General features: G+C 52.4%; 5 protein-coding genes across 5 annotated transcripts; 1 reads left to right on the top strand and 4 right to left on the bottom strand.

Annotated features, from left to right (window-relative positions):
* Positions 1-287: 287 nt before the first annotated feature.
* LOC149274954 (uncharacterized) lies at positions 288-24664 on the top strand. Its single transcript, XM_089505053.1, has 8 exons — positions 288-397; positions 4796-4909; positions 9308-9421; positions 13820-13933; positions 16335-16418; positions 20996-21034; positions 22178-22243; positions 24586-24664. The coding sequence occupies exons 1-8, from the start codon at positions 350-352 to the stop codon at positions 24607-24609; spliced, it is 603 nt and encodes a 200-aa protein (XP_089361179.1). The 5' UTR covers positions 288-349; the 3' UTR covers positions 24610-24664.
* Positions 404-3636, bottom strand: LOC149274958 (beta-enolase-like). Its single transcript, XM_089505060.1, has 6 exons — positions 3527-3636; positions 3309-3404; positions 2071-2129; positions 1061-1130; positions 768-962; positions 404-489 (listed from the first exon to the last, which is right to left on the bottom strand). Exons 1-6 carry the CDS (start codon positions 3609-3611, stop codon positions 404-406), a joined length of 591 nt encoding a protein of 196 aa, XP_089361186.1. The 5' UTR covers positions 3612-3636.
* Positions 4916-8148, bottom strand: LOC149274957 (beta-enolase-like). Its single transcript, XM_089505059.1, has 6 exons — positions 8039-8148; positions 7821-7916; positions 6583-6641; positions 5573-5642; positions 5280-5474; positions 4916-5001 (listed from the first exon to the last, which is right to left on the bottom strand). Exons 1-6 carry the CDS (start codon positions 8121-8123, stop codon positions 4916-4918), a joined length of 591 nt encoding a protein of 196 aa, XP_089361185.1. The 5' UTR covers positions 8124-8148.
* On the bottom strand, positions 9428-12660 carry LOC149274956 (beta-enolase-like). Its single transcript, XM_089505057.1, has 6 exons — positions 12551-12660; positions 12333-12428; positions 11094-11152; positions 10084-10153; positions 9791-9985; positions 9428-9513 (listed from the first exon to the last, which is right to left on the bottom strand). Exons 1-6 carry the CDS (start codon positions 12633-12635, stop codon positions 9428-9430), a joined length of 591 nt encoding a protein of 196 aa, XP_089361183.1. The 5' UTR covers positions 12636-12660.
* LOC149274955 (beta-enolase-like) lies at positions 22683-24371 on the bottom strand. Its single transcript, XM_089505055.1, has 5 exons — positions 24175-24371; positions 23554-23755; positions 23307-23415; positions 23113-23171; positions 22683-22958 (listed from the first exon to the last, which is right to left on the bottom strand). The coding sequence occupies exons 1-5, from the start codon at positions 24308-24310 to the stop codon at positions 22889-22891; spliced, it is 576 nt and encodes a 191-aa protein (XP_089361181.1). The 5' UTR covers positions 24311-24371; the 3' UTR covers positions 22683-22888.
* Positions 24665-25867: the final 1203 nt, after the last annotated feature.

Here is a 25867-nt window from a genome sequence, read left to right as displayed (position 1 = left end):
GAGGGATACTGAACAGATGCCAACTTCACCCACTCTTTTGAACCTTGTCTTTTTGGTGTGTGTTTTATATATCTTCAGCAGTGTGGCAAAGGGATACTCGGTTAGAAAGCCCTCCGCCTTCCAGGGATTAGGTCCCTTCTCAAGGATCCTGAGGCTGGTCTGTCCTGACCACCATCTTGAGGGGGACCTCTTCTTCCATTGCAGACAATACAACCTCCATTCCTTCTCCTTTATTTCAGTTTGTCTATCTTTAATGCAATGATTTAATACGAATATGTTTCAGGTGGAAGTGGATAGCTGCATCACCACTGAGGAACGTGGGGAATTGTATGACAAGCATCCAAGGAACATGATGTCTTTGGTTCAGCGCCGGGAACAACTCCGTTCAGTATCTGAGGTAAGTTCAAGATTGGCCTCCTTGAAGTTGGTGGCCCCCACGGGCAAGATCATGAACTCCTGCATTGCCAGCTTGTTCCCAACGTTGAAGGCCTGGGGAGTTTGGGGGAAGGAAAGTGTTATGATCCAGTGCCAAGCTGGTGGTTTCCCATTCAATGCCTCCCAATGCCCTCGTGCCCTGCTTTGGGGGTGCTTCCCCCATCTGCTGGCCTCCTCCATCCTTCCTGGGAAGACACCTTTGCTGACAGGCAGGACACAGCCTGCTCCCTCTGTAGCCCCCCCCCCCCAAAAGCCCAAGGCCTTGGTTGCCCTCTCCTTTGAGGAACCAGGGCCCAGCCCCTCCTGTTCCAAGACCCAGGCCCCTTCCCCACCTTCCCCTGTGCCCTTCCCCTGTGTAAACACCCCCATCTCAAGCACTGCAAAGTCACTCACAGGGACAGGCAGGATGAGCTCCTTATTCCCAACCAGGTCAGCAATGTGGCGATAGAGGGGGACCCCCTTCTCGGCCGCACCAGCCTTACAAACAGCCAGGGAGACCCCCAGGATGGCGTTGGCCCCAAACTTGGCTGTGAGAAGGAAAGGCAGAATAAAAGTGAGGCACCGGGGGCCAGCATGGCCCAGGGGTCCCTTCCCTCCCCTTCCTCCCAAGAAAGGCTCTGCTTACACTTGTTCTCTGTCCCGTCCAAGTCAATCATGATTTTGTCAATCTTCTCCTGCTCAACGACACTGATTTTCTAGCAGAGGGGAGAGAAAAGGAGCGGAGGTCTGTCAGTCGGTCTGTCTATCTCTGGGTTTTATTTTCCAGAAAAAGCCAAATCCCAGCTTGCGGCTTAAATCTGTCACAAAACTTGGAAACCTGCTGAGATTCATATTTTGTGCTTGAAATTCAGAACTAGGGAAATTGAAAATCAGTCCAAAGAGTTGTTGATGCAAGAGATACGATGAGAAATGTTGACTAGCCATGGCAAATTCAATTTTCTTGATCCATTCTCCCCCTCCATTAATAGACCAAGGACTGGATGCTGTCTGGTATTTTCAGCATGGAGTGCATGGGGGATGTCTGCTGGACTTCTCTTCCCCAGGTGCTTTCTGGCCGCACCTCTCTCCCCTTCCCCCACAACACCCCACAGAAGGACCTACCCCTGGGAGCCTGGTCTACCCCCTCCTCCTCCTGCTCCCATGTGCTGCCCACATCCTTCTGCCAAACAAGTGGCATTCCAAGAGAGACCTAGCTGCATCTCAGACATTACATAGAGGCAGAACTCCCCTCATTAACAAGTGAAGGGGCTTCTGAGCATGTGATGAGCACCATTTCCCAGCCATAGACAAACTGTAAGAGGCTTCTGTTCTCCTCTGTGAGAATAAACGGGTGGGACATGGAAAATGTGGCCATCAAAATGGCCACGTGGTCATTTGATGAGTGGATCTGTGGTATCCGCTCAACCAGAATCCCTGCTCTGTACTCGTTTGGAGGAGTTGGTCTGGTTTGGCCTGAGCCACTGTGACCTATTGTGTCCTGGAGAGGACCTGCTTGTGGGCTGGTGATGGGGAGATGTCAGATGGGTTCCCAAGATGGGGAAGAAGGGCACCCAGGGAGCCTCGTACATGTCCTGTTCCCTCCCACCCCCCCACTTATCCCAGCCGCTGCGGGGTCCCTCCCCCCCCGAAGCTCACCTTTTCAATCAGGGCTGGGGCGATGGTCTTGTTGATGTACTCCACGGCTTTCAACACCCCTATATAGACAGACAGATGGAGGGAGGGAGGAGTGGGTGGATGGATGGGTGGATGAAGGGGAGCAATGGCAGCCCCTTCCCACGGTCACAGTCCTGCCCAAGGACCAGCTTCTATCCTGGCCGGGGGGGGGGGGGGCACAGAAGGACTGAAACAGGGTGAATGAGCCAGAAGGTGGACTTAGTGGGCCAACTGGGAGATGTCAGAGACTCCCTGATCAAAACAAGTGGCAGAGAGTGAGGCAGACAGAGCCAGTGGGGCAGATTTGAGGAGAGGGAGATGGTGGGAAGCAGGAGCATCCCACAGAAATGGGGAGGGCACCTGGCCAGGACTCCCTGGCCTTATCCAAAGGCCCCAGCCACCATGGGGAAGCCAGAGATGGTGAGGTTTGGTGGGGAGGAGGCTTGCCTCTTCCTGGAGACAAGCTGTGCTCCAGAGTCAGACAAGGAGGGGTCCTCCAAGTGTTCCCCCACCACCACCCCCAAGATTTAAACAAAGCCCTTCCTAAAGCCACTCATGAGAGCCACTGCTACACAATCCAGCAACCAAGAGGGCCACAAGCCTGTTCCCCATTTCCAGAGATGTACCTTTGGAGCAGGGGAAAGGAGGGCATTGCACCCCCATAAGGATTCTTCCCTCCCCAGAGAAATCTCCCACCAGTTCCCCACATCTCCAGCACTGCAGCACTGTGGAACTTCAGCTGAGCCTTGAGAACCACCATGGAGGCATGCAAAGAAAGGCAAAGGGTTTCCAAGGGGATGCAAAGGTGGCAAGGAGAAGAGGCGTTCCAGGTGGGAAGGAGTTTCAAGGTCTCCCGCTCTGCAATGCTAGAACTGTGAGCATTGAAGGGAAATTACATAGTGGCAGTTGGGGGGGGGGGGAGCAAAGCTCTTATGGGGGGCTAATGTGCTCCTTTGGCTTCCCCACAGCTATACCCCTGAGTGAGGTTTCTTTTGAGGAGAAAGGAAGGAGTTTGTTCATGCTGCAGCCTCTCTTTGCCAGCACTCAGGCACCTACATTTCCAAGAAAGGCCCCCTCCTGGTCCCAGGGCCCTTTCCTCTCATCGTCCTCCTCCTCCAACCTGACCTCTGACCCTGGTGCAGCCCAGCCCACCCCCCACCCGGGGCATCTGCCAGGAAGCCCTTCCATGCAGCCCATCAGGTGGGTCTGGACCCTCTCACCTTTGCCCAGGTAGCGGGCCTTGTCTCCATCCCGGAGTTCCAGGGCCTCATAGATGCCGGTGGAGGCGCCACTGGGCACGGCTGCCCGGAAGCGGCCTGGCAGGGAGAGAAAAGGGTCAACGGGGCACCTTGACTGACCTCCAAGGAAACAAACAGATTTCCACCCACCCCTTAAAACCAGGAGGACAAAACCCACATGCTCTCTGGCCTGCACTCACCTTTGCCAGTGTGCAAATCGACCTCCACCGTAGGATTCCCCCGAGAGTCGAGGATCTCACGGGCAAGGATCTTCTGGATGGACATGGCTGTGGAAGGAGGGGAGAGGTCAGCAGGGTGACCCACTGCTCCTGGTGGTCAGACTCAACAGAGACCCCAAAGGAACCAGGCCCACCCACTTGCCACCCATGCCCTGGCCCTGGCCCTGCCCTGGAGTGTGCAGGGATCCGTGGCTGAGGAGGGCACCTGGCTGGAAGGCCCACGGCACATGGGCCCAAGATTAAGACTGGGGCTGCCAGGCACAAGGGGCCCAGCAAAGGCCTCCTTGTTTGTCTGGCATCCCATCCGAATGTGAGCAGGGACATTCTGAGTGGCCGCTGGGAGGGAGCTGCCCTGTGGGATGAGAGGGGAAAGGAAGGGGTAGAATCATAGAATCGAATCATAGAGTTGGAAGAGACCCCAAGGGCCATCCAGTCCAATGCCGTTCTGCCATGCAGGAACTCACAATCAAAGCATCCCCAATGACAGATGGCAATCCATTCCTGGCACTCAGTGAGGGAGGGCTGCAACCCAAGCCCCCACCTCATTACCTCTCCTCAGGGACAACTTGTGCTTCATGGAGGAAGGACCCCTGGGTCTCATGTGGGGAGAAAAGTGTGGTTTAAATGAAAGAGATGGAAATGAGGAATCTCCTTCCCTGCGCTCCGCTCTTTGCCCTCCCTTCCTTTGCCTCGTTGGCTTTGAAAGTGGGCTGGCTAGTGGCCACCCCCTCACATCCATATGGCAGCAGCAAATTCCGCGCACTGATTGTGCCTGAGGTGTGCAAATGCCAAGACTGCTTCCTTTTTTGCCCATCCTGAACCAACGTCAGCTTTGCTGGGCAACCGGCCCATTTGGACGCCCCTCTGTAATCCTGACCTTCAACACACCTGGAATTCCTTCCCCCTCGGAGCCTCATCTCGACCCTACTAATCTATTTTTAACAGGAGAGGGATACTGAACAGATGCCAACTTCACCCACTCTTTTGAACCTTGTCTTTTTGGTGTGTGTTTTATATATCCTCAGCAGTGTGGCAAAGGGATACTCGGTTAGAAAGCCCTCCGCCTTCCAGGGATTAGGTCCCTTCTCAAGGATCCTGAGGCTGGTCTGTCCTGACCACCATCTTGAGGGGGACCTCTTCTTCCATTGCAGACAATACAACCTCCATTCCTTCTCCTTTATTTCAGTTTGTCTATCTTTAATGCAATGATTTAATACGAATATGTTTCAGGTGGAAGTGGATAGCTGCATCACCACTGAGGAACGTGGGGAATTGTATGACAAGCATCCAAGGAACATGATGTCTTTGGTTCAGCGCCGGGAACAACTCCGTTCAGTATCTGAGGTAAGTTCAAGATTGGCCTCCTTGAAGTTGGTGGCCCCCACGGGCAAGATCATGAACTCCTGCATTGCCAGCTTGTTCCCAACGTTGAAGGCCTGGGGAGTTTGGGGGAAGGAAAGTGTTATGATCCAGTGCCAAGCTGGTGGTTTCCCATTCAATGCCTCCCAATGCCCTCGTGCCCTGCTTTGGGGGTGCTTCCCCCATCTGCTGGCCTCCTCCATCCTTCCTGGGAAGACACCTTTGCTGACAGGCAGGACACAGCCTGCTCCCTCTGTAGCCCCCCCCCCCCAAAAGCCCAAGGCCTTGGTTGCCCTCTCCTTTGAGGAACCAGGGCCCAGCCCCTCCTGTTCCAAGACCCAGGCCCCTTCCCCACCTTCCCCTGTGCCCTTCCCCTGTGTAAACACCCCCATCTCAAGCACTGCAAAGTCACTCACAGGGACAGGCAGGATGAGCTCCTTATTCCCGACCAGGTCAGCAATGTGGCGATAGAGGGGGACCCCCTTCTCGGCCGCACCAGCCTTACAAACAGCCAGGGAGACCCCCAGGATGGCGTTGGCCCCAAACTTGGCTGTGAGAAGGAAAGGCAGAATAAAAGTGAGGCACCGGGGGCCAGCATGGCCCAGGGGTCCCTTCCCTCCCCTTCCTCCCAAGAAAGGCTCTGCTTACACTTGTTCTCTGTCCCGTCCAAGTCAATCATGATTTTGTCAATCTTCTCCTGCTCAACGACACTGATTTTCTAGCAGAGGGGAGAGAAAAGGAGCGGAGGTCTGTCAGTCGGTCTGTCTATCTCTGGGTTTTATTTTCCAGAAAAAGCCAAATCCCAGCTTGCGGCTTAAATCTGTCACAAAACTTGGAAACCTGCTGAGATTCATATTTTGTGCTTGAAATTCAGAACTAGGGAAATTGAAAATCAGTCCAAAGAGTTGTTGATGCAAGAGATACGATGAGAAATGTTGACTAGCCATGGCAAATTCAATTTTCTTGATCCATTCTCCCCCTCCATTAATAGACCAAGGACTGGATGCTGTCTGGTATTTTCAGCATGGAGTGCATGGGGGATGTCTGCTGGACTTCTCTTCCCCAGGTGCTTTCTGGCCGCACCTCTCTCCCCTTCCCCCACAACACCCCACAGAAGGACCTACCCCTGGGAGCCTGGTCTACCCCCTCCTCCTCCTGCTCCCATGTGCTGCCCACATCCTTCTGCCAAACAAGTGGCATTCCAAGAGAGACCTAGCTGCATCTCAGACATTACATAGAGGCAGAACTCCCCTCATTAACAAGTGAAGGGGCTTCTGAGCATGTGATGAGCACCATTTCCCAGCCATAGACAAACTGTAAGAGGCTTCTGTTCTCCTCTGTGAGAATAAACGGGTGGGACATGGAAAATGTGGCCATCAAAATGGCCACGTGGTCATTTGATGAGTGGATCTGTGGTATCCGCTCAACCAGAATCCCTGCTCTGTACTCGTTTGGAGGAGTTGGTCTGGTTTGGCCTGAGCCACTGTGACCTATTGTGTCCTGGAGAGGACCTGCTTGTGGGCTGGTGATGGGGAGATGTCAGATGGGTTCCCAAGATGGGGAAGAAGGGCACCCAGGGAGCCTCGTACATGTCCTGTTCCCTCCCACCCCCCCACTTATCCCAGCCGCTGCGGGGTCCCTCCCCCCCCGAAGCTCACCTTTTCAATCAGGGCTGGGGCGATGGTCTTGTTGATGTACTCCACGGCTTTCAACACCCCTATATAGACAGACAGATGGAGGGAGGGAGGAGTGGGTGGATGGATGGGTGGATGAAGGGGAGCAATGGCAGCCCCTTCCCACGGTCACAGTCCTGCCCAAGGACCAGCTTCTATCCTGGCCGGGGGGGGGGGGGGCACAGAAGGACTGAAACAGGGTGAATGAGCCAGAAGGTGGACTTAGTGGGCCAACTGGGAGATGTCAGAGACTCCCTGATCAAAACAAGTGGCAGAGAGTGAGGCAGACAGAGCCAGTGGGGCAGATTTGAGGAGAGGGAGATGGTGGGAAGCAGGAGCATCCCACAGAAATGGGGAGGGCACCTGGCCAGGACTCCCTGGCCTTATCCAAAGGCCCCAGCCACCATGGGGAAGCCAGAGATGGTGAGGTTTGGTGGGGAGGAGGCTTGCCTCTTCCTGGAGACAAGCTGTGCTCCAGAGTCAGACAAGGAGGGGTCCTCCAAGTGTTCCCCCACCACCACCCCCAAGATTTAAACAAAGCCCTTCCTAAAGCCACTCATGAGAGCCACTGCTACACAATCCAGCAACCAAGAGGGCCACAAGCCTGTTCCCCATTTCCAGAGATGTACCTTTGGAGCAGGGGAAAGGAGGGCATTGCACCCCCATAAGGATTCTTCCCTCCCCAGAGAAATCTCCCACCAGTTCCCCACATCTCCAGCACTGCAGCACTGTGGAACTTCAGCTGAGCCTTGAGAACCACCATGGAGGCATGCAAAGAAAGGCAAAGGGTTTCCAAGGGGATGCAAAGGTGGCAAGGAGAAGAGGCGTTCCAGGTGGGAAGGAGTTTCAAGGTCTCCCGCTCTGCAATGCTAGAACTGTGAGCATTGAAGGGAAATTACATAGTGGCAGTTGGGGGGGGGGGGAGCAAAGCTCTTATGGGGGGCTAATGTGCTCCTTTGGCTTCCCCACAGCTATACCCCTGAGTGAGGTTTCTTTTGAGGAGAAAGGAAGGAGTTTGTTCATGCTGCAGCCTCTCTTTGCCAGCACTCAGGCACCTACATTTCCAAGAAAGGCCCCCTCCTGGTCCCAGGGCCCTTTCCTCTCATCGTCCTCCTCCTCCAACCTGACCTCTGACCCTGGTGCAGCCCAGCCCACCCCCCACCCGGGGCATCTGCCAGGAAGCCCTTCCATGCAGCCCATCAGGTGGGTCTGGACCCTCTCACCTTTGCCCAGGTAGCGGGCCTTGTCTCCATCCCGGAGTTCCAGGGCCTCATAGATGCCGGTGGAGGCGCCACTGGGCACGGCTGCCCGGAAGCGGCCTGGCAGGGAGAGAAAAGGGTCAACGGGGCACCTTGACTGACCTCCAAGGAAACAAACAGATTTCCACCCACCCCTTAAAACCAGGAGGACAAAACCCACATGCTCTCTGGCCTGCACTCACCTTTGCCAGTGTGCAAATCGACCTCCACCGTAGGATTCCCCCGAGAGTCGAGGATCTCACGGGCAAGGATCTTCTGGATGGACATGGCTGTGGAAGGAGGGGAGAGGTCAGCAGGGTGACCCACTGCTCCTGGTGGTCAGACTCAACAGAGACCCCAAAGGAACCAGGCCCACCCACTTGCCACCCATGCCCTGGCCCTGGCCCTGCCCTGGAGTGTGCAGGGATCCGTGGCTGAGGAGGGCACCTGGCTGGAAGGCCCACGGCACATGGGCCCAAGATTAAGACTGGGGCTGCCAGGCACAAGGGGCCCAGCAAAGGCCTCCTTGTTTGTCTGGCATCCCATCCGAATGTGAGCAGGGACATTCTGAGTGGCCGCTGGGAGGGAGCTGCCCTGTGGGATGAGAGGGGAAAGGAAGGGGTAGAATCATAGAATCGAATCATAGAGTTGGAAGAGACCCCAAGGGCCATCCAGTCCAATGCCGTTCTGCCATGCAGGAACTCACAATCAAAGCATCCCCAATGACAGATGGCAATCCATTCCTGGCACTCAGTGAGGGAGGGCTGCAACCCAAGCCCCCACCTCATTACCTCTCCTCAGGGACAACTTGTGCTTCATGGAGGAAGGACCCCTGGGTCTCATGTGGGGAGAAAAGTGTGGTTTAAATGAAAGAGATGGAAATGAGGAATCTCCTTCCCTGCGCTCCGCTCTTTGCCCTCCCTTCCTTTGCCTCGTTGGCTTTGAAAGTGGGCTGGCTAGTGGCCACCCCCTCACATCCATATGGCAGCAGCAAATTCCGCGCACTGATTGTGCCTGAGGTGTGCAAATGCCAAGACTGCTTCCTTTTTTGCCCATCCTGAACCAACGTCAGCTTTGCTGGGCAACCGGCCCATTTGGACGCCCCTCTGTAATCCTGACCTTCAACACACCTGGAATTCCTTCCCCCTCGGAGCCTCATCTCGACCCTACTAATCTATTTTTAACAGGAGAGGGATACTGAACAGATGCCAACTTCACCCACTCTTTTGAACCTTGTCTTTTTGGTGTGTGTTTTATATATCCTCAGCAGTGTGGCAAAGGGATACTCGGTTAGAAAGCCCTCCGCCTTCCAGGGATTAGGTCCCTTCTCAAGGATCCTGAGGCTGGTCTGTCCTGACCACCATCTTGAGGGGGACCTCTTCTTCCATTGCAGACAATACAACCTCCATTCCTTCTCCTTTATTTCAGTTTGTCTATCTTTAATGCAATGATTTAATACGAATATGTTTCAGGTGGAAGTGGATAGCTGCATCACCACTGAGGAACGTGGGGAATTGTATGACAAGCATCCAAGGAACATGATGTCTTTGGTTCAGCGCCGGGAACAACTCCGTTCAGTATCTGAGGTAAGTTCAAGATTGGCCTCCTTGAAGTTGGTGGCCCCCACGGGCAAGATCATGAACTCCTGCATTGCCAGCTTGTTCCCAACGTTGAAGGCCTGGGGAGTTTGGGGGAAGGAAAGTGTTATGATCCAGTGCCAAGCTGGTGGTTTCCCATTCAATGCCTCCCAATGCCCTCGTGCCCTGCTTTGGGGGTGCTTCCCCCATCTGCTGGCCTCCTCCATCCTTCCTGGGAAGACACCTTTGCTGACAGGCAGGACACAGCCTGCTCCCTCTGTAGCCCCCCCCCCCAAAAGCCCAAGGCCTTGGTTGCCCTCTCCTTTGAGGAACCAGGGCCCAGCCCCTCCTGTTCCAAGACCCAGGCCCCTTCCCCACCTTCCCCTGTGCCCTTCCCCTGTGTAAACACCCCCATCTCAAGCACTGCAAAGTCACTCACAGGGACAGGCAGGATGAGCTCCTTATTCCCGACCAGGTCAGCAATGTGGCGATAGAGGGGGACCCCCTTCTCGGCCGCACCAGCCTTACAAACAGCCAGGGAGACCCCCAGGATGGCGTTGGCCCCAAACTTGGCTGTGAGAAGGAAAGGCAGAATAAAAGTGAGGCACCGGGGGCCAGCATGGCCCAGGGGTCCCTTCCCTCCCCTTCCTCCCAAGAAAGGCTCTGCTTACACTTGTTCTCTGTCCCGTCCAAGTCAATCATGATTTTGTCAATCTTCTCCTGCTCAACGACACTGATTTTCTAGCAGAGGGGAGAGAAAAGGAGCGGAGGTCTGTCAGTCGGTCTGTCTATCTCTGGGTTTTATTTTCCAGAAAAAGCCAAATCCCAGCTTGCGGCTTAAATCTGTCACAAAACTTGGAAACCTGCTGAGATTCATATTTTGTGCTTGAAATTCAGAACTAGGGAAATTGAAAATCAGTCCAAAGAGTTGTTGATGCAAGAGATACGATGAGAAATGTTGACTAGCCATGGCAAATTCAATTTTCTTGATCCATTCTCCCCCTCCATTAATAGACCAAGGACTGGATGCTGTCTGGTATTTTCAGCATGGAGTGCATGGGGGATGTCTGCTGGACTTCTCTTCCCCAGGTGCTTTCTGGCCGCACCTCTCTCCCCTTCCCCCACAACACCCCACAGAAGGACCTACCCCTGGGAGCCTGGTCTACCCCCTCCTCCTCCTGCTCCCATGTGCTGCCCACATCCTTCTGCCAAACAAGTGGCATTCCAAGAGAGACCTAGCTGCATCTCAGACATTACATAGAGGCAGAACTCCCCTCATTAACAAGTGAAGGGGCTTCTGAGCATGTGATGAGCACCATTTCCCAGCCATAGACAAACTGTAAGAGGCTTCTGTTCTCCTCTGTGAGAATAAACGGGTGGGACATGGAAAATGTGGCCATCAAAATGGCCACGTGGTCATTTGATGAGTGGATCTGTGGTATCCGCTCAACCAGAATCCCTGCTCTGTACTCGTTTGGAGGAGTTGGTCTGGTTTGGCCTGAGCCACTGTGACCTATTGTGTCCTGGAGAGGACCTGCTTGTGGGCTGGTGATGGGGAGATGTCAGATGGGTTCCCAAGATGGGGAAGAAGGGCACCCAGGGAGCCTCGTACATGTCCTGTTCCCTCCCACCCCCCCACTTATCCCAGCCGCTGCGGGGTCCCTCCCCCCCCGAAGCTCACCTTTTCAATCAGGGCTGGGGCGATGGTCTTGTTGATGTACTCCACGGCTTTCAACACCCCTATATAGACAGACAGATGGAGGGAGGGAGGAGTGGGTGGATGGATGGGTGGATGAAGGGGAGCAATGGCAGCCCCTTCCCACGGTCACAGTCCTGCCCAAGGACCAGCTTCTATCCTGGCCGGGGGGGGGGGGGGGCACAGAAGGACTGAAACAGGGTGAATGAGCCAGAAGGTGGACTTAGTGGGCCAACTGGGAGATGTCAGAGACTCCCTGATCAAAACAAGTGGCAGAGAGTGAGGCAGACAGAGCCAGTGGGGCAGATTTGAGGAGAGGGAGATGGTGGGAAGCAGGAGCATCCCACAGAAATGGGGAGGGCACCTGGCCAGGACTCCCTGGCCTTATCCAAAGGCCCCAGCCACCATGGGGAAGCCAGAGATGGTGAGGTTTGGTGGGGAGGAGGCTTGCCTCTTCCTGGAGACAAGCTGTGCTCCAGAGTCAGACAAGGAGGGGTCCTCCAAGTGTTCCCCCACCACCACCCCCAAGATTTAAACAAAGCCCTTCCTAAAGCCACTCATGAGAGCCACTGCTACACAATCCAGCAACCAAGAGGGCCACAAGCCTGTTCCCCATTTCCAGAGATGTACCTTTGGAGCAGGGGAAAGGAGGGCATTGCACCCCCATAAGGATTCTTCCCTCCCCAGAGAAATCTCCCACCAGTTCCCCACATCTCCAGCACTGCAGCACTGTGGAACTTCAGCTGAGCCTTGAGAACCACCATGGAGGCATGCAAAGAAAGGCAAAGGGTTTCCAAGGGGATGCAAAGGTGGCAAGGAGAAGAGGCGTTCCAGGTGGGAAGGAGTTTCAAGGTCTCCCGCTCTGCAATGCTAGAACTGTGAGCATTGAAGGGAAATTACATAGTGGCAGTTGGGGGGGGGGGGAGCAAAGCTCTTATGGGGGGCTAATGTGCTCCTTTGGCTTCCCCACAGCTATACCCCTGAGTGAGGTTTCTTTTGAGGAGAAAGGAAGGAGTTTGTTCATGCTGCAGCCTCTCTTTGCCAGCACTCAGGCACCTACATTTCCAAGAAAGGCCCCCTCCTGGTCCCAGGGCCCTTTCCTCTCATCGTCCTCCTCCTCCAACCTGACCTCTGACCCTGGTGCAGCCCAGCCCACCCCCCACCCGGGGCATCTGCCAGGAAGCCCTTCCATGCAGCCCATCAGGTGGGTCTGGACCCTCTCACCTTTGCCCAGGTAGCGGGCCTTGTCTCCATCCCGGAGTTCCAGGGCCTCATAGATGCCGGTGGAGGCGCCACTGGGCACGGCTGCCCGGAAGCGGCCTGGCAGGGAGAGAAAAGGGTCAACGGGGCACCTTGACTGACCTCCAAGGAAACAAACAGATTTCCACCCACCCCTTAAAACCAGGAGGACAAAACCCACATGCTCTCTGGCCTGCACTCACCTTTGCCAGTGTGCAAATCGACCTCCACCGTAGGATTCCCCCGAGAGTCGAGGATCTCACGGGCAAGGATCTTCTGGATGGACATGGCTGTGGAAGGAGGGGAGAGGTCAGCAGGGTGACCCACTGCTCCTGGTGGTCAGACTCAACAGAGACCCCAAAGGAACCAGGCCCACCCACTTGCCACCCATGCCCTGGCCCTGGCCCTGCCCTGGAGTGTGCAGGGATCCGTGGCTGAGGAGGGCACCTGGCTGGAAGGCCCACGGCACATGGGCCCAAGATTAAGACTGGGGCTGCCAGGCACAAGGGGCCCAGCAAAGGCCTCCTTGTTTGTCTGGCATCCCATCCGAATGTGAGCAGGGACATTCTGAGTGGCCGCTGGGAGGGAGCTGCCCTGTGGGATGAGAGGGGAAAGGAAGGGGTAGAATCATAGAATCGAATCATAGAGTTGGAAGAGACCCCAAGGGCCATCCAGTCCAATGCCGTTCTGCCATGCAGGAACTCACAATCAAAGCATCCCCAATGACAGATGGCAATCCATTCCTGGCACTCAGTGAGGGAGGGCTGCAACCCAAGCCCCCACCTCATTACCTCTCCTCAGGGACAACTTGTGCTTCATGGAGGAAGGACCCCTGGGTCTCATGTGGGGAGAAAAGTGTGGTTTAAATGAAAGAGATGGAAATGAGGAATCTCCTTCCCTGCGCTCCGCTCTTTGCCCTCCCTTCCTTTGCCTCGTTGGCTTTGAAAGTGGGCTGGCTAGTGGCCACCCCCTCACATCCATATGGCAGCAGCAAATTCCGCGCACTGATTGTGCCTGAGGTGTGCAAATGCCAAGACTGCTTCCTTTTTTGCCCATCCTGAACCAACGTCAGCTTTGCTGGGCAACCGGCCCATTTGGACGCCCCTCTGTAATCCTGACCTTCAACACACCTGGAATTCCTTCCCCCTCGGAGCCTCATCTCGACCCTACTAATCTATTTTTAACAGGAGAGGGATACTGAACAGATGCCAACTTCACCCACTCTTTTGAACCTTGTCTTTTTGGTGTGTGTTTTATATATCCTCAGCAGTGTGGCAAAGGGATACTCGGTTAGAAAGCCCTCCGCCTTCCAGGGATTAGGTCCCTTCTCAAGGATCCTGAGGCTGGTCTGTCCTGACCACCATCTTGAGGGGGACCTCTTCTTCCATTGCAGACAATACAACCTCCATTCCTTCTCCTTTATTTCAGTTTGTCTATCTTTAATGCAATGATTTAATACGAATATGTTTCAGGTGGAAGTGGATAGCTGCATCACCACTGAGGAACGTGGGGAATTGTATGACAAGCATCCAAGGAACATGATGTCTTTGGTTCAGCGCCGGGAACAACTCCGTTCAGTATCTGAGGTAAGTTCAAGATTGGCCTCCTTGAAGTTGGTGGCCCCCACGGGCAAGATCATGAACTCCTGCATTGCCAGCTTGTTCCCAACGTTGAAGGCCTGGGGAGTTTGGGGGAAGGAAAGTGTTATGATCCAGTGCCAAGCTGGTGGTTTCCCATTCAATGCCTCCCAATGCCCTCGTGCCCTGCTTTGGGGGTGCTTCCCCCATCTGCTGGCCTCCTCCATCCTTCCTGGGAAGACACCTTTGCTGACAGGCAGGACACAGCCTGCTCCCTCTGTAGCCCCCCCCCCCCAAAAGCCCAAGGCCTTGGTTGCCCTCTCCTTTGAGGAACCAGGGCCCAGCCCCTCCTGTTCCAAGACCCAGGCCCCTTCCCCACCTTCCCCTGTGCCCTTCCCCTGTGTAAACACCCCCATCTCAAGCACTGCAAAGTCACTCACAGGGACAGGCAGGATGAGCTCCTTATTCCCGACCAGGTCAGCAATGTGGCGATAGAGGGGGACCCCCTTCTCGGCCGCACCAGCCTTACAAACAGCCAGGGAGACCCCCAGGATGGCGTTGGCCCCAAACTTGGCTGTGAGAAGGAAAGGCAGAATAAAAGTGAGGCACCGGGGGCCAGCATGGCCCAGGGGTCCCTTCCCTCCCCTTCCTCCCAAGAAAGGCTCTGCTTACACTTGTTCTCTGTCCCGTCCAAGTCAATCATGATTTTGTCAATCTTCTCCTGCTCAACGACACTGATTTTCTAGCAGAGGGGAGAGAAAAGGAGCGGAGGTCTGTCAGTCGGTCTGTCTATCTCTGGGTTTTATTTTCCAGAAAAAGCCAAATCCCAGCTTGCGGCTTAAATCTGTCACAAAACTTGGAAACCTGCTGAGATTCATATTTTGTGCTTGAAATTCAGAACTAGGGAAATTGAAAATCAGTCCAAAGAGTTGTTGATGCAAGAGATACGATGAGAAATGTTGACTAGCCATGGCAAATTCAATTTTCTTGATCCATTCTCCCCCTCCATTAATAGACCAAGGACTGGATGCTGTCTGGTATTTTCAGCATGGAGCGCATGGGGGATGTCTGCTGGACTTCTCTTCCCCAGGTGCTTTCTGGCCGCACCTCTCTCCCCTTCCCCCACAACACCCCACAGAAGGACCTACCCCTGGGAGCCTGGTCTACCCCCTCCTCCTCCTGCTCCCATGTGCTGCCCACATCCTTCTGCCAAACAAGTGGCATTCCAAGAGAGACCTAGCTGCATCTCAGACATTACATAGAGGCAGAACTCCCCTCATTAACAAGTGAAGGGGCTTCTGAGCATGTGATGAGCACCATTTCCCAGCCATAGACAAACTGTAAGAGGCTTCTGTTCTCCTCTGTGAGAATAAACGGGTGGGACATGGAAAATGTGGCCATCAAAATGGCCACGTGGTCATTTGATGAGTGGATCTGTGGTATCCGCTCAACCAGAATCCCTGCTCTGTACTCGTTTGGAGGAGTTGGTCTGGTTTGGCCTGAGCCACTGTGACCTATTGTGTCCTGGAGAGGACCTGCTTGTGGGCTGGTGATGGGGAGATGTCAGATGGGTTCCCAAGATGGGGAAGAAGGGCACCCAGGGAGCCTCATACATGTCCTGTATATATTGATGTGTGTGTGTGTGTGTGTGTATGCACATGTATGATTTCACATGCTCTGTTCATACCTTGGCATGTATGTGTATGTATATAATATTGTAACTAAATTTTCTCTGTGTGTGTTTGTGTGTGTGTATATATAACACAGAGAGCTATGTATTCCCTGGATCTGTGTGGATCTGTGTGACTGTGTGTGTGTGTGTGTGTATACACACATATATATATATATGGAGATATATATGATTACATTAACTCTAGACCACAAGAGTCATTCAACCCTGCATTTAAATCAAAGCATCTCATTAACAGATGGCCATCCAGCCTCTGCTTAAAGACCTCCAAGGAAGGAGACTCCACTCCGAGGGAGTTTGTTCCACTGTTGAACAGCCCTTACTCTCAGGAAGTTCTTCCTAATGTTGAGGTGGAATCTCTTTTCCTGCAGCTTGCATCCATTGCTCCATTGTGTCCTAGTCTCTGGAGCAGCTGAAAACAAGCTTGCTCCCTCCTCAATATGACATCCCTTCAATTATTTAAACAGGGCTATCATATCACCTCTTAACCTTCTCTTCTCCAGGCGAAACATCCCCAGCTCCCTGAGTCGTTTATGATTTCCAGACTTTTCAGATGCTAGGACCGAGCAATGTCAGGGGTGCTTTGATTTGGATTTCCTGCATGGCAGAATGGGATTGGACTGGATGGCCCTTGCAGTCTCTTCCAACTATGATTCTATGATTCTAAGCATTTAATGTAGTTTTAAGCCATTATAATAAAATGTGAACCTTCTTTTTTAGGTTGCAAGCTTGACAGCTGAAAACGAATCTCTGAGGAACCATGTGATTCATCTGAAAAGACTGATCAGAGACTTGATTCAAAAGGTAATAGTATTTTCATGGCCAGCATCCTTGGGGGGAGTGGACAGAAGCCTAATTCTCTTTAAGTGCTGGGTGAGGCATTCTAGTTCACCTTTTCCAAGAGGAAAGCTGGTTTTCTCTCTCCATGTGCTTTGGTGAGATCTGACCTTTTTAAACTTGGGATATTGTTGTAGATCTTGGGGGGAGTGGACAGAAGCCTAATTCTCTTTAAGTCCTGGGTGAGGCATGCGCCTAACGGCGCGCGAATTATTTATTTTTATTTTTTAAAAAATTGTTATATAGTCAAGGAGGGTTTGGAGTAAATAGAAGCTGGCCTGGGAACATTGTTAGAGGGGGCCCTTTAACCTTCCACATTTTCTTTTCCCTTTTCCTTAAGGGGCTTGTGGCTATTTCTGCTCAGAGGAAGTGAGTCAGAGACTTGGCTCTGAAAGGAGCTAGTCTACATAACTATAAGGCCAGTGAATTGAACTCAAGGACAGAGTTTGGGGACAAAGGCCAAGCCATCAGGGGGTCTTTACACTGGTGTTTAGCAGGGGAAACCCACAGTTTTGTTCAGAGCTTCCTTAAGACTTCTCAATATGGACACTGAATGCCCTACTGCAGTCACCTGCAACACCTGTGGGATGTTTGTCTTCTTGCCTAGGGATATGGGGAACTTTACCTGCCCCAAGTGCAAGTTGGTAGCCCTCTTAGAAGAGAAAGTACAGCAGCTGGAGGCCCAGGTCGCTACACTTCAGCATCTTAGGGAGCAAGAGGTTTTTCTGACCAGAAGAGACCAGATGGTCCTGGACAGGAAAGACACAGAGGAAGTTGCTGGGGAGGAGGAGGTCACTTCACACACAACAGAAGGAGATAGTTGAAGGAAGGTCACACACAGAAGTAGGGAAACCAGGGAACATTCTGTAAGCTTACAGCTACAGAATCGATTTCAATCTCTCTCTGCTATCAGGGATGATGAGGAACAGCAACAGGGACAGACCTCAGGGACAGAACAGGGGACCCAGAAAGCTCCACCAAAGGGAACGGCCGCTGCTAAGCCTCGGAGGAGGCGTGTGGTGGTCATCGGGGACTCTTTGCTGAGAGGCACTGAAGCAGTGGTTTGTGGGCCTGACAAGATGTCTTGGGAGGTGTGCTGTCTCCCTGGGGCAAAGATCCGTGATGTGACAGAGAGGCTGACAAGACTTGTCAAGCCTACTGACCATTATCCCTTTCTTTTGGTCCATGTGGGAACCAATGATACTGCAAGGCATAGCCTTCAGAATATCATAAGGGATTATGAGGCTTTGGGTAGGAAGCTGAAAGAGGTGGATGCACAGGTTGTCATCTCCTCTCTTCTCCCAGTCGAAGGGCATGGTCCAGGAAGGGAGAAGAAACTGGCTCCGCAGATGGTGTCGCCAAGAACGATTTGGATTCTTGGACCATGGGCTGCAGTTCCATGAGGAGGGACTTCTGGCAAGGGATGGGTTGCATCTCACGCCAGTTGGCAGAAACGTTTTTGCCAATAGCCTCAAGAATTTGATCAGGAGGGCTTTAAACTGAGTTATGTGGGGGAGGGAGACAGTATTCGGGAAGGCAAAAGGGCTGGAGAAGATAGTCAAACTGACAGGGAACAAGACAAACAGTGCAAGGACCCAACAGTGGGAGGCAAAGGAACTTGCACAGGCAGCAAGTAAAGGGAACACATGGTCTTAGATGCCTCTACACTAATGCACAGAGTATGGGAAATAAGCACGATGAACTCGAACTCCTAGTACAACAAAGCAAATATGATATAACAGGCATCACTGAAACCTGGTGGGATGAGTCTCATGATTGGAAAGTGGAAATAGAGGGGTATAACCTTTTTAAGAGAAACAGGCCAAACAGGAAAGGAGGAGGAATAGCACTATATGTCAGAGATATTTACACCAGTGAAGAGATCCTGGACATCAATCCTGGAAGCCAGGTGGAGAGCATCTGGATAAGAATCAAAGGGGAGGGAAACAACAAGGGTGTTATGGTGGGAGTCTACTACAGACCCCCCAATCAAATGGAGGAATTGGATGATGCCTTTCTAGAACAGGTGACCACACACTCAGAAAGGAGAGATGTAGTAGTGATGGGTGACTTCAACTACCCTGATATTTGCTGGAAGTCAAACTCAGCCAAATCCTCAAGGCCTAGTAAATTCCTCACTTGCCTGGAAGACAATTTCATGGTCCAAAAGGTGGAAGAGGCAACAAGGGGGTCAGCTATTTTAGATCTGATCCTAACCAACAAGGATGACTTGGTTAATGGGGTGCAAGTGGTGGGATCCTTAGGTGGAAGTGACCATGTTCTCCTGGAGTTTGTTGTACAATGGAAAGGAGAAGCCTGGCAGAGTCAGACACGCATCCTAGACTTTAGGAGAGCGGATTTCAGTAAACTTAGAGAAATACTGGGGGCGATCCCATGGTCAACTATAGTAAAAGAGAAGGGCGCTCAAGATGGATGGGAGTTTCTCAAAAGGGAGATACTGAAGGCACAATTTCAAACAGTTCCAGTGAGAAAGAAAAACGGGAGAAGTCTCAAGAAACAAGGATGGATGACTAAGGAACTTTCAACGGAGATGAGTTTGAAACGGAAGATGTATAAGAAATGGAAAAAGGAGGAAATCACGAAAAAGGAATTCAAAGAAATAGCAGGCATTTGTAGGGTAAAGTCAGAAAAGCTAAAGCGCAGAATGAACTCAGTCTTTCCAGAGAGGTTAAGAACAATAAAAAGGGCTTTTTTGGATATGTCCGCAGCAAAAGGAAGAAGAAGGAAACGGTAGGGCCACTGCATGGAGAAGATGGCAAAATGCTAACAGAAGACAGAGAAAAGGCAGAATTACTCAAGACCTTCTTTGCCTCCGTCTTCTCAGAAAAGGCAAAGGGGCTCAACCTGAGGATAATGGAGCAGAGGACAGAATAGGGGCATTTCAGCTCAGAATAAGTAAAGAGATAGTAGAGGAATACCTTATTAATCTAAATGAATTTAAGTCTCCGGGACCAGATGAACTCCATCCAAGGATATTAAAAGAGCTGGCAAATGTAATATCGGAGCCATTGGCAATAATAGTCTTTGAGGACTCCTGGAGAACAGGAGAAGTCCCAGCCGACTGGAGGAGGGCAAACGTTGTCCCCATCTTCAAAAAGGGGAAGAAAGGGGATCCCAACAATCACCATCCAGTTAGTCTGAGATCAATCCCAGGAAAGATTCTGGAGCAGATCATTAAACAGAGAGTCTGTGAACATCTAGAAGGCAATGCTATCATCACAAAAAGTCAACACGGGTTTCAGAGAAAGAAGTCATGCCAGACAAACCTGATCTCCTTCTTTGATAAAAAATCACCAGCTTGAAAGATGAAGGGAATGCTGTGGATGCAGTATATCTTGATTTCAGTAAGGCCTTTGACAAGGTTTCCCATGACATTCTTGCAAACAAGCTTGGAAAAGGTGGGCTAGACAAGGCAACTGTTAAGTGGATTTGTAACTGGTTGACCGGACGAACCCAAAGGGTGCTCAGCAGTGGCACCTTTTCGTCCTGGAGAGAAGTGACCAGTGGGGTCCCACAGGGCTCTGTCCTGGGCCCAGTGCTATTCAACATCTTTATCAATGACTTGGAGGACAAAATTGGGAGCATACTTATCAAATTTGCAGATGACACCAAATTAGGGGGAATAGGTAATACTCCAGAGGACAAGATCAAAATTCAAAATGACCTGAATAGACTAGAAAGCTGGGCCACAGCTAACAAAATGAACTTCAACAGGGAGAAATGTAAGGTACTGCACTTAGGGCAGAAAAATAAAATGCACAGATATAGGATGGGAGACACCTGGCTTAAGGAGACAACATGGGAAAGGGACCTAGGAGTCCAAGTAGACCACAAGTTGAACATGAGTCAACAGTGCGATGCAGCAGCTAACAAGGCCAATGCGATATTAGGGTGCATTAATAGAAGTATAGTGTCTAGATCAAGGGAAGTAATAGTGCCACTGTATTCTGCTCTGGTCAGGCCCCACCTGGAATATTGAGTCCAGTTCTGGGCACCACAATTCAAAAAGGACATTGAGAAACTGGAGCCATGGGTCCAAAGGAGGGCGACTAAAATGGTGAAGGGCCTGGAAACCTTGCCCTATGAGGAATGACTTAGGGAGCTGGGGATATTTAGCCTGGAGAAAAGAAGGTTAAGGGGTGATATGATAGCTCTGTTTAAATATTGGAAGGGATGTCATATTGAGGAGAGAGCAAGCTTGTTTTCTGCTGCTCCAGAGAATAGGACCCGGAGCAACGGATGCAAGCTGCAGGAAAGGAGATTCCACCTCAACATTAGGAAGAACTTCCTGAGAGTAAGGGCTGTTCAACAGTGGAACAAACTCCCTCAGAGTGTAGTGGAGTCTCCTTCCTTGGAGGTCTTTAAACAGAGGCTGGATGGCCATCTGTCGGGGATGCTTTGATTGTGATTTCCTGCATGGCAGAATGGGGTTGGACTGGATGGCCCTTGAGGTCTCTTCCAACTCTATGATTCTATGATTCTATGAGTTTTATACCTGACGTGTATTTCAATCTCATACACAGCCTACCTTTGATACCAAAAATCCCGAAGATGTGAATTGTGTAAGTACACTATCCTTTCCTTTCCAGACTGACTGCTTTGCCCTACTTAACTCACTGCTTCTTGCCTGCAAGGACGTAGTTAAGGGGGAGGGGTTTCAGGGGTCCGGACCCCCCCCTCAAGAGGAAGAGAGAAAAGGTGCTTGTTGGCGCATGCGCGCACACACGCATGCACACCCCCAATGCAACACTAGGGAGAGCGCCACTTGCTCTCCTCTCGGCTTCAGGAGGAGCAGAAGTGGCGCCCTGGCCCCTGACGTTTGTTTGGGACTGTGCTCGTAGCACCTTTCCTCTCCTCCGGACACTTCCCTTTCAGGATTCTGAAATTGGGAGTCCCAATGTAGCCCCCCTTTGCCTCTGGCTGCCCCCTCCTTGCCTCTGTCGCCTTGACCCCTTCAAGCAGCCGAAGCCCCTCAGACTGTTGACCCCAGGGTCTCTCTGGCGCAACCTTTGTGACAGCAGCAGTGGGGTCATCACGGCCATCACACTCACACAGAGCCCACTCCCATGGGTTGCCATGGGGGGGGGGCTGATGAAGGCTTGTCCCTTGAGAGGCCATATCCCCCCCAAAAGGACCCCTAAGTCCTGGGCCACCAGCATCCCCCACTCCCCAAATCTACCAATCCCCTCCATCTCTTCCACTTTGGCCAACAGCCCCCACCCCATTTGTCCCCCCCAGCCAATATTTTATTGACCATTGGCCATACTTCTTTTCCCCTTCTCCAGAGATGACCCCCTGCCACCAAGGCCACTCTTGGGCTCACCAGGCCAACATTTGGAGGTCTCCTGGAAGGTCCCCCAATCCCTAGTTTAACCAAGATACTTGAACCCCCAGCCTTTATTAATTCCAGTAGGGAAGGAGGAAAGTCCAGCTCATCTTCTCTCTCATATAGGCCTCTCTCCCCCTCAAGATGGTGGTCGGAAGGAGGGCTCTTTGTCTTCAGGCAAGGCCTGTTGTTGCTGGCCTGCCTCTCTCTCTCTCTCAAGATGGTGGTCGGAAGGAGGGCTTTTTTCTTCTTCCAGACTGATGTTCTTAACAGAACATCTGTGTGTGGGGCAGATCATATGGGGAGATGCAGGCCCAAGCTAGATATGGTTATTAAGCTGTTATAATAAAATGTAACATTTCTTTCTTATCTTGCAAAGGTTAATAAGGATTTGCATCGCCGCATCCAAAACCTAGAAGATGTCATAAGGGATCTTCTAGATAAGGTAATGTAATGGCATCCATACTTTTGTGGGGGTTTTCGGGCACATCTTACGGACATTTCGCAAGCAGCATCTCTGGCTGGCATTTTTATAGAATACTTTGCCTGGAAAAAGTGTGTTTCTTCTTCGTGGTCTCTGCGAATCATACAAATGGGTTTCACTGCACCTGCGCAGTGCTGTTTGGAAACCTCCACTGACAAGTGGTGGTTTCCCATTCTGCACTGGCAGAAGGGGGTTGGACTAGTTGGCTCTCAGGATCCCTCCCACTCTGTGGCTCCATGCAGGACTCCTTCCACACATGCATGACTTTCTGAGGTCTGAAGCTGTCCCTGTCTGGTTCCCTGAAAGTGAGGACAAGAGCAGGCACTGCTGACCTTTGTGGGCCTTTTAGACGGTGCGCACACCCCACACCCTGCACTAAAGGTAACAGGAGACACAAAGGGAGGTTCTGGTGCAGCTGCCTTTTTATTCAGCCCCCCTAGATGGCATTTGGAGAGGCTCCACAGGTGTACAGTGAGTATGTTCCCATAACAGCCTGAACGAGGGTGAGATTCGGATGGCCCCCAGAGCTGTTCTTGGGGGTGCAAGGCAGGAAGAAGGTTGGGTGATCAGTATCTCCTCCTTCCTTTGGAGGCCGGAGCCTGGGTCTTACTTGGCCAGAGGGTTCCGGAATTTGCACCCAGCAAATTGGGCGTTATTTCCCAGCTCTTCCTCAATCCTGCAAAACAAGAAGACAGGCAGCTGTTCTTAGGCCCAGCCCAGCAGAGGGTTCAGGGTGATGAATGTACAGTTTGGGGGCTTTCCCCCCTCCTCAGCAGCCCCCTGCAAGCCCTGGCTGGAGGGGAGGGGAGGGCTTTTTAAGGACTGCTCACCTCATCAGCTGGTTGTACTTGGCCAGACGCTCCGACCGGCAAGGGGCTCCGGTTTTGATCTATAAAAGAGCACCCAAAGTATTATAAAACCTTGCCCAGTGAGTGGGAGAAGGTGCACTATGAATTAATATGACCAGCAAAGAGAAGGTGCATTAGGATGGTCCCTTGGCTCCAGGTGAACAGTAGCCTCTCACCTGTCCTGTGCAGAGCCCCACCACCAGGTCAGCGATGAAAGTGTCCTCCGTCTCCCCGGAGCGGTGGCTCACCATGACCCCCCAGCCGTTGCTCTGGGCCAGTTTGCAGCTGTGAAAGGGAGCAGGAGAAGCCATCGGAGGGGGCATCAGGAGTACCCCTCCCAGGAGCACACCTCCAAGCCTCCCCAGGCGAGGTGGGCCCACTTGAGAGGCCCCACGTCCCTCTGCCACCCGGCCGGTCACTCACGCCTGGATGGACTCTGTGACAGAGCCGATCTGGTTGACCTTGAGGAGGAGGCAGTTGCAGGCCTTCTGCTCCACGGCCTTCTGGATGCGCTTGGGGTTGGTGACTGTCAGGTCGTCCCCCACAATCTGAATCTGCACCTGGGTCAGGAACTTCTTCCATGTTTCCCAGTCGTCCTGGTCAAAGGGGTCCTCAATGGAAACAACTGGCAGGAGTGAGTGGGGAAGAGTTTAAAAGGTAGCACGTCGTAATGGTCCCTCCCTGGCCTGCTCTGTCCTGGATCCAAACATTGCTTTGAGAGGCAGAGGAGGGCCCCAGGGAGCCTCGGGCATGGGAAGAGTGCTCCTGGCCATATACAGAGTGCTCCCCCACATGGCTGTCAGGTGTCTTTGAGGAAGGCTTGCAGTGCATGAGTCAGGACTGCAAGGCAGGGTTGAGTGCTGTGGGTCTGCTCTGGGTTACAGGCTGAACATTAGAAGCAGGTCTCAAGTGCTGAGCCCTGTGTTCAAAAAGGCCCAGTGGCTTGGAAAGTACTTTTAATGTTCAGAGCTGAAAACGCTGCCTGCAAAGCTGGGTGGGATGAGCGGAGCGTCGGGGTCTCCCTCCCTCAGCCATCCCACTCACCAGGATAGTTCTTGATGAAGCTCTGGTAAAGCTCCCCCAGCTTCTCCCCAGAGATGTAGCGGTTTGGGTCGTCGGGGGACTTGAAGTCCAGGTCATATTTGCCCTTCCGGAAGAACTCAGAGGCTGCCACATCCATGCCAATGACCACCTTGTCTGGGTAGCCAGCCTTCGCAATGGCGGTCTTCAGCAGCTCCAGGGCTGGGGGGGAGGAGAAAAGGAGGGTAAATGAGGAGGGGGCACATGAGTGCCAAGGGCCAGCCCACACTCCCCAGAAACAGCAGTGGCAGCAGTGCTTTTACATTGGATTGGACTTTTTGTGATTGAACTCACAATCAAAGCATTCCCAATGACAGATGGCAATCCATTCCTGGCATTTTTCTAATTTTATTCTTATTATTTTATTTTTTTTAGGAATTTCACTCGGAGACGTCATAAAAAAATTGATTATAAAATACCTTTTGTCTCCCGCAAGCCACAAAGGACTCTGGAAAAATGTGGCAGTGGTGGGGGGGGGGGGGTGTCTTGGAGGGTAAATAAATATTCTTGGATAGTTATGGCTGACCCTTCTTGTGGGCTGGGAAAGGAAGGGAGTGGGCCTGGAGGAAGTCTGAGGAATAAAAATGGGGGGCAAGGAGGGACAAAGAAGAAAGGGGAAGGGATCCAAGCAGGGAAGGACATGGCAGCCCCAGGACTATCCTTGTCTCACGTTGTGGGGGCTGCCATGTCAGGGTCTTGGCGACCCCCAAACAATGCCCCACAGCCAGAGACCCCTTGCTCTAGGACAGCCTCCCTCCCCAGTTCCAGATGGGAAGGGTGGCATCTGCTTCCTGGCTGGCAGAACTCTTCCAGTGCTCAGAGGCAATTAGCTCCAAGGGATTGCATGAGGGCTTGTGGCATTCCAGCAAATTCTGTCCAAAGTGTGCTTTATGCCTGCACCAATTGAGGGCAATAAGGGAGCTTTCCGGGCAAAGGGCATCCATGGGCTTCTGCTCCACAACCTCCCCTTTATAACCTTCAAAGCAAAGTGCCGACCTGCCTATTGTTGAGGGTTTTTAAGTATTAATTCTGCTTAAGCTCAATGTTCACCTTGACTTCCTCCCTCACCTCCACCCCAAATATAGGTGCTGGAAAAACTGGCTATTAAGGCCAGCCTAGGGGCAGAGTTGGAGCATGGCATCCACATGACACATGCCCTGACTCTGCCCCGAGGCCGATAGGATGCCGCACACGGCTCCACATGGTGCGCAGCTTCATGGTGCTCTCCTCTGCCACTGTGTCTGCATGACACAGCACCAAAGGCGTGCGGAAAAGCTGCAGCTCTGGCGCCATTTCCAGGGTGCAAAAAGGAGCCACTTTTTGCAGCTCCTTTTTGCGTTGTGGAAAGCAGAGATCGTGGCCGCAGCATGTAGATGCCACGGCCCTGATCCGGCATTAAAAGGGGCAGCTTTAGGCTGCTCCTTAGGGACAGTCTTCCTTATCTGGAATCTTGAAATCGAAAATACTCCAAAATCCAAAACCGAGAGAGAGGCACCTTTGCTTTCTGAGGGTTCATGTACACAAACTTGGTTTCATGCACAAAACTATCAAAAAGTATTGTGCATGGAATTACCTTCAGGCTATGTGTATAAGGCCAAACTTAAATGCATTTTGTGTCCAGACTTTAGCCCAAGACATCTCACTATGTAGCCACAAA

This window comes from Sceloporus occidentalis, unplaced genomic scaffold (assembly GCF_023333645.1).
Source record: "Sceloporus occidentalis isolate IW3139 unplaced genomic scaffold, rSceOcc1.0.p SCAF_307, whole genome shotgun sequence".
Lineage (NCBI taxonomy): Eukaryota > Metazoa > Chordata > Lepidosauria > Squamata > Phrynosomatidae > Sceloporus > Sceloporus occidentalis.
The sequence above is the reverse complement of the archived record's forward strand: the minus strand, read 5'-3'. Positions and strand labels throughout refer to the sequence as shown.